General features: G+C 41.6%; 1 protein-coding gene across 1 annotated transcript in view; it reads right to left on the reverse strand.

Annotated features, from left to right (window-relative positions):
* The window catches only part of cacna1ha (calcium channel, voltage-dependent, T type, alpha 1H subunit a), a 126,011-nt gene that overhangs the window by 63,445 nt on the left and 44,709 nt on the right, over window positions 1-17,857 (reverse strand). Inside the window, exon 3 of the mRNA XM_028599135.1 lies at window positions 608-719. Within this exon, the coding sequence (XP_028454936.1) occupies window positions 608-719 (112 nt within the window). The remainder of the gene's footprint in view (window positions 1-607; window positions 720-17,857) is intronic.

A 17,857-nucleotide genomic window follows, 5' to 3' on the forward strand; every position in this document is an offset into this window, starting at 1 on the left:
ATCTAGTACAGCAAAAAAAGAACGTCTGCATTTGAATATAATGAGCCCATCTCAGTGTGCCAGGAATCAACATTGCACTACAGTATGAGCATGTTGAACCAAATGAGACAAGAAAAAGAATGAAAGCATTTTTCATTACTATTTGTTTCCCTTTTTTGTTATTGCACTTCCTGTCACATAACAGCAACTTAAAGCAAAAAAATGCAATCTCTGGTGAAAAAGAATCAGGCTTATTTGCAATACATTAGTCTTATACGTGCTTTGCATTTGCCCCCATGAGTGACGTTACCTTTGGATTTTCCACATTACTGACTAATGCTGACTTTTAAAGCTGGTTAAGTAAATACCAAAACATGGCACATGACTTTACAGTGAGAAGGGTTTATGTAAAAGAACCTCAAACATGTCACCAAGGTAGCAACACCTTGTCCCACGCCATTATTGCCATATGGATACACTTGGAGTGTCCACATTGTACAGCCTTCTATAAAATCTGCCGTTATAGGTAGCACTGAGGTAAATGTTGTGTCATCAAGAGAAAGCACACAGAAACTGTAAGATAACGTGTTCATGGGCCCAGTTATAAGGGCGAAGGTGTTCCACTGACCTGTAGGATGCGGCACCACTCCGACTGACAGGTGACGTCTTCGCAGGGCTGGAACATCCCCAGAGTCACACAGTTGAGCAGGATCACCAGCATGGATACGTGCTCGAACCACGTGCAGGAAGAGGGTTAAGGCAACAACTTAAAGAATCAGATGGAGTTGAAAATGCGCACAAAATGTTCTCAGTCTGCGTTTAAATGATGTTAATGATGCATCATTATGGCTGGGGACGGCTTTTTCTGTAACACCGCCTCCAATGCTCAGCACAGGTGCATTCAGGACAGGCAGGTGCGAGCCACACACACAAACACAAGCAACACGGTCCAAACAGGCCTGTTGACCTGTTGCAGAGTGAGACAAGCAATGATGCTGAGAGCTATAGTCCTTAAAAAAAACAATGACAAAATGAGATATACAGTATAAGAGATACAGTATAAGCATACATACTGTAGGAAGTGCTAAAATCCCAGAAAAAAAAAGATCAACCATGATCCAGCATAAGAGCATGTGAGTAAACAAACACCCCGCCAACACACTGGAGCCGGATGCCAATAAGAAGTTTTGGGCGAGTCTAATGCACATAATGGGTCTAATAATGACCCAGTGGGACTGGCTGTTAATCTGTTTACAGGCTTTTTCACAATTTCACAAATAAACACTTTAATGGCTCCATGTCTACTGTACATCCTGTTGTATCGTATTGATCAATGAGAGGAAGTAAATCCCTGAGAAAAGATGTCTATCACATGTAGGGATGGGATCTGAAAAGTATGAGAGTAAGTATGCATGCAAATCTTTGCTGCGTCTCAAGGTTTGCTTTGCGAAAACCTCCGAGTGCTACTTTCTTGCCAGAAGGACGAGGCCCAATTTCAAGGGGTATGAAAATGTCCTGACCTCACTAAAACAGCACTTGTGAGTAATCTTTTGTTGATTTCCTTTTGCTTGTGTTATCCTTTCTTTATCCTTTCTGGACTCTCTATGAGATTATTTATGTAGGACAGAGTAGTAAGTTACACAGGGCACAGGCGACAGTGGGTTTTCTTTCTATTATTTCAATTTATTTTCTGTCTACTTTATAAGAGCTTCGAGTAATATCCATCTATAAGGAATGAAGTCTTAACAGTTTGGCCATATTGGTGTCTCACAGCATAGACATTTGATGGAGAGAGCTTTGATATGTCTGGGTTTGTCTTGGGTCTGTGCTTTGAGTGCCGCAACATCGATTGGCGACAAAAATTGCACCCTAGTTTCTATCGACTAAATGAAAGATGACAAATCTGAAAAAACATTTTTAGCTCCAAAATCCTAACTTTCGTCTTAACCTATTTTTTTTTCTTCTCTTCAAAACCAACCAAAACAAATCTGGTACAGATGCCCTGTACAGTCAGAGAAACACATAGAATGGATCAGTGTAGTTACACTCAAACTGTCAACAAATTCATAAATCCATTATAGTATAATGCAATACCATAAATCAAACCAGTCTATAAAAGTTAACCAATAAAATATATGGACAGAATATCACTGTGCATCTCCAGCTATAATACAATCAGCAGATGTCTCTTTATCATAATGATAATAAAAAATACACACCAAGTAATCAAGGAGTACGAAGAGAGCACGAGTGAGAGGCAGAGAGATTGGAGAAGGTAAAAACGATGGGAACAATAGCAGGAAATAGCTTTAAATCATGTCTCCTCAACTAAAAGAAAAGGCACTGATGCTGCTGTTTTTCTACTTAAGTTTGGCGTATGTCCCAGAAAAACACACACACACACACACACACACACACACACACACACACACACACACACACACACACACAGAGTGATCTGGTGTGTGCTCTGAGTTGCAGCATAGAAGCATTCCCAGGGTGAAGTACAGTACTGTTCTAATTAGAAAGGGAGTTGAAGCAGAAAACAAATGGTGACCACTGTCTTCTACATTATTCACACACACACACACACACACACACACACACACACACACACACACACACACACACACACACACAGACACACACACACACAAACACACAGTATACATTGTAGGCAAATTAACGCACAAGGACTATCGGGTCTCACTGCTGTGTTCAGAGGCCAAGACAGAAGTTTGTATCAGCAAAAAACTTTTTTTTCTTCCAGTGGCTGTTAAGAGGAAGAGGTAATTGTGGTCTCCTATAGTCACGGCTTTACCCTTTAATTTATGCTTTTCCAGTCTCATGTACAGAATACTAAGCTTACTGTAGATGTCACAAGGCGATGAAAGTGCACAGCACATAATCTTAATATTGAACTTTTGAGACTAAACATGTCTATACCAAGGAAACCACAAGAAATCCATGAGACTTTGGGATCAGTAATGGACATAAAAAAAGAGTATATTATGTACACATTGAAAATGCAATCTAACATGTTACACAAACAATGTCTTGTTTACAATTTTTGAATTTGACACTTACATACATGTATTTCATACATACTGTATAAAGTAGAGGAAAATAATCCTCTTTGTCAGTAAATTTAGCATAAGCTCATCCTAAGAAAAATGAAAAATGTATACAAATAAATAAATAAATAATCAAGAAGATTAAATACATATAAAATACTTTATAAAGGAAGAAAGTTTTGTACACACCACTTTCAGGGTAATTGGGGTTTATATGCAATTCTAAGGGGGGATATCGAACAAAGACTGTGTCAAAGAGGACTCTCATCTGAATACATACATATGGCTTTCTACACCCTATGGGTTTAAGAGAAGATGTTGATACAACCGTCGGGATATGGATGGCGTGGGTTTGAGCTTATGGATTAGATCAAGTGTAGAGACTGAAATCAAATGTTTATGTCCTTGTTCTTTTTAACATAATCTCTGGACAGGGAATAATAACAGCAAAGAGCCCTTTAAATAGCAATTGGTTAAATAGTTGAATCAGTCTGAAGTGGCAACCCACAAGCAATTTCCTAAATATGCTTTTTACATTTTATAAAACATTTTAAAATAGCCTATTCTCCTTGCTCTGCTCCCTCCAACAAACCATTTGTATGATGGCCCATTTGCAAGTCTGACAGAGGATTTCCTGAGCCTGGCTGCCACCACTCACCTGTGTCACACCGCTTAATTAACCAAACCTGACAAGTGTGCAATGTGCTCTGCCAAAATGCCATGTCTTTATTCTCCCTGCTGACAAAGGCTTCCCTCTGCCCACTGTCAGGGCAGTTGAAGATATGGATATCCTTAAATATGAGGCATGTAGATCAATTAAAACCTAACTGTATTGTTATTTTATAGGCGAACCTTGTCTAACCAGGGCTGCAATGCCCATCTGAGTATGAAACTCTCAGAGTCCCACATAGTCCCATGTACACACTGGTGGTGGTGGTGATGGCGCAGTGGATATAACACATGCCTTTGGTGTGGGAGATCTGGATTCGATTCCCGCTGCGATATATCAACCAATGTGTCCCTGAGCAAGACACTTAACCCCTAGTTGCTTCAGAGGCGTGCAAACTCTGATACTGTATATAGCAATTGTAAGTCGCTTTGGATAAAAACGTCAGCTTAATGTAATGAAATGTACTCACACTATACTTACAGTATATGCATATCTCCAGTTTCTAATATTGTGATACTGAGGGAAGCCGGGTCTGCTATATTTCTGGAACAAACTGTCTCTGCCAATGTGCAAAGCTCCCACTGCTATGATATGCGGCAGCTGAATATTCAAGTTAACAGAAGCAGTGCTACTGTGGGAGGCAGAAAGAATGCAGCTTATCCTCTGGAGACACATTCAAAAAAGGAATGAGAGGGAGAAATAAACAAGGGGGCATCTGAGCAGTTAACGCTGTAGATGGTACAGTATGAAAAACTGAACTGATTTGTGGCAGGCAGATATGAGTGGTAAGTTAAAGGCAGTCCAGTTCCGCGGCCCGTGTTCAGTCACACAGGGAGCTTGCATTTTATTCAGTAATTCAGCAGAGGCAACAACAGTTCTGAGGTTTCTTGATTACAACTGTTGCTAGTGTTGTACAGTATACATGTATTTGCCCAGTCTACAAATGAGGTGGACATGTATGTAGCCATCACAGCATGTACAACATGTGTTGTTGTGCCCTGGGGGGGAGTGGCAATATTACAATGTCGATAACATTGAGTTGAGTTGCAGTTGTGTTGTTGTAAGTATTAATATAAAGAGGAAAAAAATCACATTGACAAGGCCATGGGCCAGTCGGTCACTATACAAACACACACATGCACTAAGTCAAGCGACGTAAGGTCGATCCCTCCTTCAGAGATGAAAGATTCAGTAATCTGTGGCAGAATTAAAATGAGAGCTTTGAATATTCAGAGAATCTCTCTCTTTCGCTCTCATGTTGCTCTGTGCCCCCCCTGTGCTCTGCTTTCTCTAATTCCTCTTTAATCTCCACAGTCAACACCTCCTGAGCCCCCTTCTGTCTTCAGCTCTCCCCACACACACACACACACACACACACACACACACACACACACACACACACGCACATGAGTGCGTGCACAGAAACACACAAGCATTAATGTGTAAGTCCTCAAAGTCTACCAGGCTGTGGCTGCAAAGCGAACTCAGAACACACTGATTGTCACTAAACGGAAAACAACATAGATCCTGGTATTTTTCAAATTTTGTTTGGCTTCTGCCTTTCAAACACAAGCTCAAATTCAGAAGAATAGTTATGTTTTTCCTATGTTGCTATGAGCTAGATCAAATATACTGTACATTTGTTGGATTTCCTCCTCTGGCAGTGAGACTTCCAGGCCTGGCACACAATGCTGGTGGTCTCGTTGAGGTCGATTTATGCCTAAGCACCCTGCGCAAATCAAATGAGGTCTGTGTTGTATCACACTAAAGGTGAGGGATTGTGGGTTTTCAGGGTATAAGTATAGCACTGGGCGAATTTAATGTTGCCGTCTATCACCTGTCCATATAGCACAGCCCCATCTAGTAAAAATCACTTCTGACCCAGTTTGGGTCAATATACTAGCTCTAGTCTATATCGACGACGTTTCGTTTACGGGATTGTTGCGGCGCGGCCGGAGGTTCCACCCAATGTCCCTTGTTTTCGGCCGGATGTCCCACACCTTCCGATTTCTTCGTGTTGGCATTCTAAGTCCGGTCGATTCGGCAAACATCCTCCGAGCTAGAACCCACAATCAAATTGTATTTATCTTTTTTGTTGAGTAAAATTCTCATCACACACTGGACAGCCATTTTAATTCCAGAGCTTGCCTCCCTACGTGCGCGTGTTCCACCAAAACAAGTTCCTTCCTTTTGCAGCGGTGCCGTACCTGCGTCTGGCGCTTAGCGCCTCCCAAGACAATTGTGATTGGTTTAAAGAAATGCCAATAAACCAGAGCACGTTTTCCTATATCCCAGAATGCTGTGTGGACTAGCCAGACCCTCCTCCGCAGCGCTGTGGAGAAAGATCTGGCAATGCAAGACTAATATAGCTCAGACACAAAATTAGCAGTGTTAGTGCTATTTTCTTTACTATGGTTATTTTGACCCAGTATAAACGGTGTTTTGTTAGTTGTACAAAAAAATGTGCATATGACATCCTAAAGGAGAAATCAGTAACAGTGACATCTTTAAGTTTGGCTAAATAATCCAACAGTAATATAAAAAAAAACACTAAATCAAAACAACCCATTGTCTTTGATAACACAAATAAAAATAAACCTTTGCATTGTCTTCTTGGAAACTAAGATGTTAATGGACCAGAGTAACTTGTGGTACTTACTTATGTATTCATCAAAAGGAATGTGACTTTTATTTGTCAAGAAGATACAAGAAGTTCAGCCTCCTTTATTTGTCACAGATTTTAGTGAATGGCAAAAGATGAACAACTAATTTTCCATTTTAAAAAAAAGCATTCTTCAACCAGACTAGAGTGCCAAAACAACGTTGTACTGACTTATTTTATGGTTCTATCAATAGCTCATCCTCCATTATAATGTTCTATCTGTGGACACACAATCTGTGTAGAGGATGATGCAACGCTTACAAAAAGACATATATGGAGCATTAATTACATTCATTCGTGACTGTATATTGGGCACCGAATGACTCAGTGTTTATCTTCAGCATCTGCTGTGCAAATATGTAACAATACAAGCCTACCGAGGTAAACAAGACACAAATATCACAATGCAATATTAAGGATTTGTAAGAGCCTGTTCCATTTGTACAACACTCTGTCATAGCAAAGTCTCACACCTACAGGGACTGTGATAACACGTACACACGTTCACCAAGTGAAAACACACACACACACACACACACACACGCACATGCACACGCACATGCGTGCACACACACACACACACACAAATGCATAGTGCTTGTATACATAAGTACACTCAGGCTGAAGCATGGTTTGCAGGTTGTGTTTTCCCTTTTTTCTCCAATTGGATGTGAAAATCACAGTTTACCATTGTGCATGCACAGGCACGCGCACACACGCATATTTGGACACAGGCGACTGCTGATGCAAGACAACAACAGCTCAACATGACCTCTTAGGCATACATGAACGCGCACAAGCATGAATCCACTGGAGAGGTCTCACAGCACACACCAAAGTCAAGCCCACTCCACACACTGCATACACAGTGTCAAGCCCACTCCAGTTGAGCTGTCAGGTTGGTGGCGTTGCACAGAGAGAGAGAGAGAGCGCAGGTGGGGAAGAAGGGCGCAGTAAACAACAAAGGAGCACTCAAGCACTACTGTATAGGCAAAGAATTGTCCTGTTGTCTCAGCAGTCAGTGCACAAAATGACAAAAACGCTCACGTTGGTTTCATTACATTTAGAGCACATTATCAGCTGTTGTGTTTCTTTACCGGTTTCCATCTCTTTCTTCCCCTGTTACAACTTCCTCCCTCCTTTGTATTCACCTCCCCTACCCTGTTTCTCGCTCCTTCCCTCCTCACAGGGTTCTCTATCTGTCCATATTTGTTACAGAGGAGCTACAGTGTTAAGTCTCAGCACACAAGCAGAACTTATCTCTATCTGCTCCATGGCTTAGCGTGCTTTGTTCTGTGATAAAACTACAAATTTAGCCTGTGCCCATCTGGTTAGCAGCCCTTAAACTATCTTTTGCTTCAGCATTAGGAAAAGTTTATTTTCTGACTTCATTTTTACGCAAGAATACAAGTTTGATTCGAAGAGTAAGCGCTCACAGAAACCGTTGGCGTGGCCTTCATTTCATTATTTTGTACGACAGTAAGCCAGGCAGCGAGTACAATTTCTCTGGGGGAATCAAGCTTGAACATGTTCTGTGCAGATGTCATTGGTCACAGTTAGTAGTCACAATTAACAGATCCATGTGGCTCCTGCATGAAGCCTATTGGTTGCCACTCTCCTGTGTCAGGTGAAATTCCTCAGTCAAGCGGATGAATTTCAACCTGTCTGTTTAGCTTTGTTTGCCTCATCCCACTGAATGTGAAGCTAAAGGAGAGGTAATAATGTGAATGTGAGAGGTTCAGGTCAGTGACCAGTCACGAAGCACTTAAAGGTGCTGTAAGCAATGTCACGCGTTTTTTTAGGCTACAACATTTTTTGTCGCATATACAGCAAACGTCTCCTGACTATCCGCGAGCTGCCTGTCCCCTGAACACAATGTAAAAAAACGTGGTCTCTGTAGACAGCCCAGGCTCCACAAACGGCAACAAAAACAAACTGTGCCAACCTGCACCACCAAACATAAGAAGGATTTGGAGCGGGTGAGGCGACAACTGCATTCACATCTTGTAGTAAATGTGAGAAAGTAGAAAGGGGTAACATATACATACTGTATATACAGTATTTGGATGTTCAGTGAGTTTACAGTATGACAAGATGTGCGTATTGTTGACTTCCCAATACAAGCTTCAACTGTTGAAATTATAGAGTGTGGTCTAGACCTACTGTATCTGTAAAGTGTCTCGAGATAACTCTTGTTATGATTTGATACTATAAATAAAATTGAATTGAAATTGAATTGACTTCCTGTAAGAGTTTTAGGTACAAAAGTTATATTTGACATGTGACCAATTCATTCCTTGTGTGCTCTCCACACAGACAGTTTACTTGCACGCATGCTAACAATAATTCATCAATGCAACTGTGCCTGACTCCTTTATGTCTATGAATGTTAACAGAGATTAATTTAATCACAGGAATATTTGAGTTTGAAAACTTTTCTTGGGAATTCATCGGAATTAACAGGAGATAACGGGAATAAAATGGATATATAGGGGTCAGCGTTATCTGCGCAGGCTGTATTTACCAAATCATAAGTATGCAAATAGAGACAAATCTTTTACTATATCATAAGTATGCATATATATATATATATATATATATATATATATATATATATATATATATATATATATATATATGCACTCCAGTAATCAAAACGTAAGTAAAAGCTGTAGCATGTAGGCTCAGACAGTGCAAGAATATTAACCTCCAACCCCACTGAAAACAAGGTTAACTCTTCCTTTTTTCCTCCCTCTATCCCCCTCCTCAACATCCTTTTTTCTCATTCCTCCCTCCTTCCTCAGTTCCTTGACCCTCACCTTCACCCCTTTTCACTCTCTTTTCCCTGCACTGCCAGCTTCATTTCTTATCATTAGTCCCCCCCATCTCTCCTCTTAGCCTTTCACCTCCTTCTCTTTATCTTAGCATCCACCTCTAGGTACATATTCCTCCATCCTCTTTTGCAATCCATTTCTCTGAACCCCCCCTCCTCGGTTTTCATGCTCCAGTCCATCCCTCTTTTATTAGAGGAGAGCAAACTCAATTTCATCAGATGTAATAACCTAATCACACTCACTACTCATCAGCAGGGCAGCACTGTGTCTGTGTGTGTGTTTGTGTGTGTGTGCGCGCACATGCATACAGTCAAAATGAAAACCTGTGTGTGTGTGTGTGTGTGTGTGTGTGTGTGTGTGTGTGTGGCGTGTTTACATTTGTGCTGCCTGTTATGATGAGCATACCCATTTAAGTTGCAGTGTCCTTTGTCCTTTCTATATATGCTTTCTATATTATTCTGATGTGCCAGGTGGCATTATAAAACCTGCCTGACAACTCATGGGGGGGTAGGGGGGTTGGTGAATGAAGCACAACGACACAATAACCCTGTCTCCTACTACTACAAATCAGCACTGACCTCTTTAATATTCATCAACGATTCACACTCTTTCCCTAACCTTAACCGAGTGCTTTTAGCTGCCTAAACCATGCAAACATGAATCATGCTTTACTTTTTTATTTATTTATTTTTTGTTACAGGGAAAATACACTTGTCTTCGCGGATAAGTTCAGTAATAGCATTTTGTGCTTGCAGTGAACAGTGTGCAAATGCGTTCAATATAAATGTTTTCTCAATATGTTAATCAACACTATTTAGGCATTATTTAGGCTAAAGCACATTAGGCAATTTGAAATGGCTATTGCAAACCGGAACCACCTGGATAAACGACTTATTACACTATCAATCTATATAATCACCTTTGGAGAATGCACCATACTACTTGTAAAGTAGTAGTCAAGTCAATTTTATTACACAACTATATATCCTTAGACCCTCCTTACATAATATGAGACATAAAATGACAATATTAGGTACATAGATAGAACGTAAACATACATGGAGTGGATCACTCTGTCATATTATGACATGATTATAGTCTTACATAACTTTGTAGATATGTTGCTAATATTTTGGCTTAGTGTCTTTATTAATATTTAATTTCAGAAGAATCTTCAAACAATTTGTAATATCTTGATTTCATATATAACATATCTGTATTTGCCAGTAAATAAAATGTCTGTATTTGTAGTATTATGTCTCACTTGTAGGCACTGTTCAAACACCTTTGACTGATTTGCTGGTGAGAAAATCTCAGAGGTACTCATTTGTGCTTCAACCATGTAGCAGCCATCAAGAGCACTGCTGGGTTTAGAGCTTCTCCAACTGCTGTCATCGCCCTACAGACTACCCAAGGTCGTTTGTCCTCCTTCCTTCATCACTCTGTTCACTGTTAATGAGCTCTGTTCCCCCTCTGCTGTCCTTTTTTACCCTCTGCCGCTCATCTCAAAACTTTGTTGTGAATCTCTGCTCCGAGCAAAATCGAAAATCTGCTCTTCTTCCCCGTCAAGTTTGTCTTCTGCTCCCTTGTTTTCTCTCTCTCTCATCTCTCTCCTAACTCATCCGTTTTCTCCATCTCTGTTTCTCCTCCTCTTCGCATGCCAGTGATCTGTCTCACTCTGTCGATGTGGCAGTGAAGTCCTTCCAATCCAGATTCCAAGCCGTGTTTGATTGGGATGATTGTTCATTTATTTCACCATCTGCCACAGAAAACTGATGCGCACACACGCTCTCTCTACCATTACCTCAAACTCAAAAACAACTCCCCCCTGCTGTGATCACTACTTTAAGGACTTTGCCAACAGAATGACTAGTTGCCGTATGTGTCACGCTGCGTGTGTGTGTGTGTGTGTGTGTGTGTGTGTGTGTGTGTGTGTGTGTGTGTAAACTCCAGATCGGCTCATCTCAGTGAGGTCCCTGAAGACGGCACGATTCAGAAACAGAAAGTCATAAATCAGCCTGTCCCTAAACTCGCTCCTCCTCATTCCGTCTTTCATCTCTCCATCCCTGCATTCCTCCATCCCTCCTCCAACACCCTGGAGAGGAGGCTGAGGCAGCAGTGACGCAGTTACACCAGGATTCCCTCTTTCGTCTTTTCGTTAGTCTCTCTGCTGCATGCTCTTTCATCTCCCACTTAATTCCACCGCCTTTTAAATCTTGTTGATGCCACATTTTGCCATGGTAAACTGTTTTTTCTGAGCAACTTTATATCAACTACCAGTATCGATCATATTAAATGCTATTCTATTCCTCTCTGAGGTTTATTTCAACTATTTCTGCAGCGCTGCAACGTGCAGATGATGTACTGGACTGAAACATTCCTGACATACAACACACCTGAACACAAGGCATCCCAAGGTGAGATTCTCTTTCCTATGGCATCTGTCCCATCATGTGCAGCGGCGAGGAGGGAGAGAGATACAGAGAGACCTAAATAGAGCAGCTGCATCTGGTGGAGCCTGGCCTTAAATCTGTTTACACACACACACACACACACACTTCGGGGGGTGGGGGGAGTTAACTTACATGCCTGACATGTTTCAACCGTTGAGCACGACCTTGAGGTATTGGCTTCTCTACCTGTATTAGCGCAGTACCACACAGACACTCACACACAAACATTAGAGCTGTACCACACAGACACTCACACACAAACATTAGAGACATACCACACAGACACTGACACACAAACATTAGAGCCCTACCACACAGACACTCACACACAAACATTAGAGCTGTACCACACAGACACTCACACACAAACATTAGAGACATACCACACAGACACTCACACAAACATTAGAGCTGTACCACACAGACACTCACACACAAACATTAGAGCTGTACCACACAGACACTCACACACAAACATTAGAGACATACCACACAGACACTCACACACAAACATTAGAGACATACCACACAGACACTCACACACAAACATTAGAGACATACCACACAGACACTCACACACAAACATTAGAGACATACCACACAGACACTCACACACAAACATTAGCGCAGTACCACACAGACACACTAATGTTCACACACAAACATTAGAGCTGTACCACACAGACACACTAATGTTCACACACAAACATTAGAGCTGTACCACACAGACACTCACACACAAACATTAGAGCCCTACCACACAGACACTCACACACAAACATTAGAGCCCTACCACACAGACAATCACACACAAACATTAGAGCCCTACCACACAGACAATCACACACAAACATTAGAGCCCTACCACACAGACACTCACACACAAACATTAGAACTGTACCACAAAGACACTCACACACAAACATTAGAGCCCTACCACACAGACACTCACACACAAACATTAGAGACATACCACACAGACACTCACACAAACATTAGAGCCCTACCACACAGACACTCACATACAAACATTAGAGACATACCACACAGACACTCACACACAAACATTAGCGCAGTACCACACAGACACTCACACACAAACATTAGAGCCATACCACACAGACACTGACACACAAACATTAGAGACATACCACACAGACACTCACACACAAACATTAGAGACATACCACACAGACACTCACACACAAACATTAGCGCAGTACCACACAGACACTCACACACAAACATTAGAGCTGTACCACACAGACACTCACACACAAACATTAGAGCTGTACCACACAGACACTCACACACAAACATTAGAGCTGTACCACACAGACACTCACACACAAACATTGGCGCAGTACCACAGACACTCACACACAAACATTAGAGCCCTACCACACAGACACTCACACACAAACATTAGCGCAGTACCACAGACACTCACACACAAACATTAGAGCCCTACCACACAGACACTCACACACAAATATTAGAGCTGTACCACACAGACACTCACACACAACAATTAGAACCCTACCACACAGACACTCACATACAAACATTAGAGCCCTACCACAGACACTCACACACAAACATTAGAGTCGTACCACACAGACACTCACACACAAACATTAGAGTCGTACCACACAGACACTCACACAAAAACATTAGAGTCGTACCACACAGACACTCACACACAAACATTAGAGTTGTACCACACAGACACTCACACACAAACATTAGAGCCGTACCACACAGACACTCACACACAAACATTAGAGCCGTACCACACAGACACTCACACACAAACATTAGTCGTACCACATAGACACTCACACACAAAGACACTCACACACAAACATTAGAGCTGTACCACACAGAAACTCACACACAAAGACACTCACACACAAACATTAGCGCAGTACCACACAGACACAAACATTATAGCTGTACCGCACAGACACTCACAAACATTGGCAAGTTTATATCACCTCTCGCCTGAAGATAACCATGGTGATATTCTATGTTTTTCTTATCATAAAAAAAAGACCAAAACTAACTACATTTTACTAAGTTAATCTGTCTGTGTAGCCAATGCCTGACTGATCTGTGCCATAGAGCTCCACTTTTGCCCCAAAACTATTAAAAACACATTAATGAGTGGCTGCAATTGCAATAAACATGGGCACTGTAGTACCTAAAGCGATACACTACTGTATGAAATAATCAGAGTTAAGATTTACGTCTTCAGAAGGAACTAATGGGTTTGGGGTGCCACAGACAGGATAGGGAAGTCAAAGAGTATTGAGAAAAAGTCTTTTGATGGAACTATTTGACAGCAAGAAAATTGTTGCACAAACGATGTGTGTAAATGGATTGTTGTCGGCATGTGTACATTATATTGTTGCTGTATCTTAATTCTGACAACATGCGTACCGTAGAAGACTGTCAGGCATGAACGTCCTGATTACAGCGATTAGGAGGGCCACTTTTATCATGCATGGTATTCTCTATCGGTCTCTCTGACACAGTTTCGACAGGATTCTGGTTGCTTAGCAACCGCCCGCAGTCCGAGGATTCCAGAGAAGTGTCCACCGAGAGAAAGAGAGGAGAGTTGAGGACAGGAAGGTAGAGTGTTTTAATGTCTTTTGTCTGCATTTTGGCAACCGTGTTTACATTTTTCTTTAATTGTTTCCTCTTTATTTTCACAGTCTATCCCTCCCTCCCTTCCCACCGTCTCTCTCCTCCTCCTCCTCCTCCTCCTCCTCTCCCTCAGCTAGTCTCACGCTCCATATTGTCAAGGGAGAGGGGGATATCTCGTTTCCCAGCTCTTTACCCTTATTTTCTCTCCGCTTTCCGCCTCTGCATGCCAAATACACATCACCAATACATGCCATATAATTCAAGTATAATCCATTACATATGAGTTATCTCCTGACATACATACAAACACTGTAAGCCCCTCTCCAAATGTATTTATCTACTAATCCTGTTAAACTGTTATGTTCAACTTCCTGAGGATCATTTATCCCTCCTAACAAATTGCACAAAGGCCGGCCAATTCTTAATATATTGAAAAACGAGCTCCTTAATTTGTCCAGTTAATGTGTGGCAGTGTTTCAGCGCTCTGGTCAAGTGTTTGTTTCGGAGGTTCATGTCTCCTCAGAGGACCGGAGTGCTGACCCCACAGTATCATTTTTAGGGCTTCAGTGTGTTTTATAGATCAGTCGTGCTGACTGCTGGGCAAATATGTACTACAAACAGAGCTGGTGGCTGGGAGGGAAGGAGAGGACTAGACAAATGGTGCTTTTCCATTACATGGTACCTACTCGCCTCGCCTCGACTCTACTCGCCTTTTTTGGTTTTCCATTACGAAAAAAAATACCTGGTACCTGCTAACAGGTACTTTTTTTAGTACCTGCTCAGTCGAGGTTCCAAGCGAGCTGAGGCGAGCCGAGAAGGTGACGTGAAACCCTGCAGGCTGCTGATTGGTCGGAAAGAAGCGTCACTGATCACTGCATTGCTAGCGAGAGACGGCATTTTTAAATAGTTTAGCCAGCGGTGTTTTTTTTGCTGCCGGAGGCTCCACGCAGAGCTTTCTCCGTAGCATACAAGTGGCCTGATGGTTATACTGGTGCGCTGGTGTGTGCATGTGTGATGTGTGTGTGTCGAGTCGCCGTATGTGTGTGTGTGGGGAGCTAGTGAAGTGAGAGAGTGACAGCGATTATCTCCGCAGCGAGTAGCGACTCTAGAGTCATATATATGTGACCACGGTGGGAAATCTGGAGCAGTAAACGTTAACTATCTCTTTGATATCATGTTGTTTACGGAGACGGAGAACCAGGAAATGCATATCTAAACGATATACTGTAGCAGCAAAATGGAAAGATACACATTTTAAATCGGCCATGTGTGACCACACATTCAAGCACTGGGTGGCCAAAGGAGTTACTGCATTGGGAACATCAGAAATGTTAATTAGCATGGAGAAACTTTTTAATATCAACACTTGAGGGATTAATGCAAAAAAGAGACTGAATTGAATTAATTTTGTGACGGACAGAAAAGAGAAATATCAAAATCGTGAACGAAGAAATGTGTAAAGCAGAATATTTGAAATATGTGGTCTTTTCTAGGAAATGTATGCAGGGGCAGCACAAAGTTTATTTTTGAATTAACTGCAAACAAATGGAACAGTGAACTACTGTACTCGTACAGTACCTACTGTACATAAAAGGAATCAATGGCAGCGAATGCAAAGGTCATTGCAAGTGCATGGCAGCAGGGTTTTCTATAGTTCTGCAGGACATTTTGTATTCAGTGAAAACGCTATGACAAACACCGGGATGCCAAACTGGCTTTAAAGGAGGCTGACATGACAGTAATGTCAGAAGTGCTTCATGACGTATATAATGTTGCTCTATCTCAAAGATTACAGTGCTATACATCACTGCATTACACATGTCTCCCATCCTCATGTCCTGGATGACTACTTTTAAATTCAGTCTTTGCTATTTATCTAAATTTCTTTAGTTTATTTCTCAAGATAGAGCAATGGGACGACATGCCGGTAACAAAAAAATGCAGTTCCCATAACAGAAAGGTCAAAGCCTATTGGTTGTATTTCTATCTTCCACCAGATGGCCAAATGCCCTGCCCTGCCTGGCAGCATATGGACATCTGGACCCAAACCAAGGCATGAGCTGCGCGCAAACACATGCCCACACACACACACATACATATGCTTACACATGTATATGCAAATTAACATGCATGTAAAGCCAAACATTTTAACATTCATACCTAAACGTCTTAAAATGCACAACATATGGACCCATGAGTAAAAACAAACAAACATTCCAGGTATCGAAGCCACACAAAACACCCACCTCTACAACATCCAAATTAGTCGGACATTCTGCGTGAAAAATCTGTATGTTGTCGAGAATGTGCGTACACCTCTGTGTGTGCACGTCTTGTCTTTATCTATGCAAGCCCTCCATATGAGCCTGCGTGTGTCTACCAGTGTGTGTGTGGGTGGCCATGCATGTGAGTGTGTAGCCATGTGTGAGTGGTGAGTCTTGGCAGCTTTCTGTATGAGCTCACCTGATCCACTAGCAGCCTGCAGCCTCTAATGGCCGGGCACATTACCTTCACGGCTAACTATTATATAAGCCCCCCTTCCAGGTTTATTTCTAGCTCCCTTCTGTGCTGTGCTACTACTGGAGATAATCACTGTGGGACATTATACAGCAAATTAGTATTAGCTACATGTTTGGCTAGCAGCCAATGTTTTTTTGTAAAATTACTTTTCAAAAAAAAAAGGGGCAGAAAGTCCAGTGTGTTGCTCAAGCTAATGCCAAGCCTTACTTTGTCTCCAGCCATTTCTCTTTTCTTTTTCACACAATAATCATGTATCTCAAAATCTGCTCACTTGTTTGACTGCAGAGCCGCGAATATACTTAAACCCTAGTAGTTTAATGGAAATTAAAAGCAATAAAAGCATTAGTATTTAAGCATACGGACAATGACTGATGTACAGTTTCCAGTGAAAGCGTTACAGCCTTCAAGATAGAAGGAATAAAGAAAGAAGGTTTGATAATATTTAGTGTCTATTTTCGGCTAATTAAGTGAAAAGAAGTTTACAGAAATCCGAAAATCAAGGGAAATATTGTACGGTCCAATAGAGCTGGAAATAATAATTCAATGAATAAAGTTTCCATCATCAGAAAAATAATGGCAACTATTTAGATAATCAATTAATCCTTTAGTAATTTTTCAAGCAGAAATAGTGAAACAATTCCAATATTCTCTGATTCAAGCGAATGTTGCGCCTTTCTTTGGCATATATCATCGTTTCATAGAGTAAACAATGATCTTTTATTTGAAAATCATTATTTGCAGATTAATTGATTATGAAAATGATAGTTGAAGTCCTACAGTCCAAAGCGGCCACAGCACTACAGTTTAGTCAGACAACCCACGTTTAAAATGTTTATCCTAACGGCAGAACATTGTGTTTGGCGGCCCGACTCCGACCTCATCACTCCCCGCAAATTGGGTTTACATGAGATATTGGGGAGTGATGATGAAGTAGCTTCCCCCTGGCCGGAGCCTGCAGGTGGATGTGGGGTGGTGGTGGTGGTGGTGGGGCAGGCAGCGATACAGGTGCAGGGTGG

Source organism: Perca flavescens, chromosome 15 (genome assembly GCF_004354835.1).
Source record: "Perca flavescens isolate YP-PL-M2 chromosome 15, PFLA_1.0, whole genome shotgun sequence".
Lineage (NCBI taxonomy): Eukaryota > Metazoa > Chordata > Actinopteri > Perciformes > Percidae > Perca > Perca flavescens.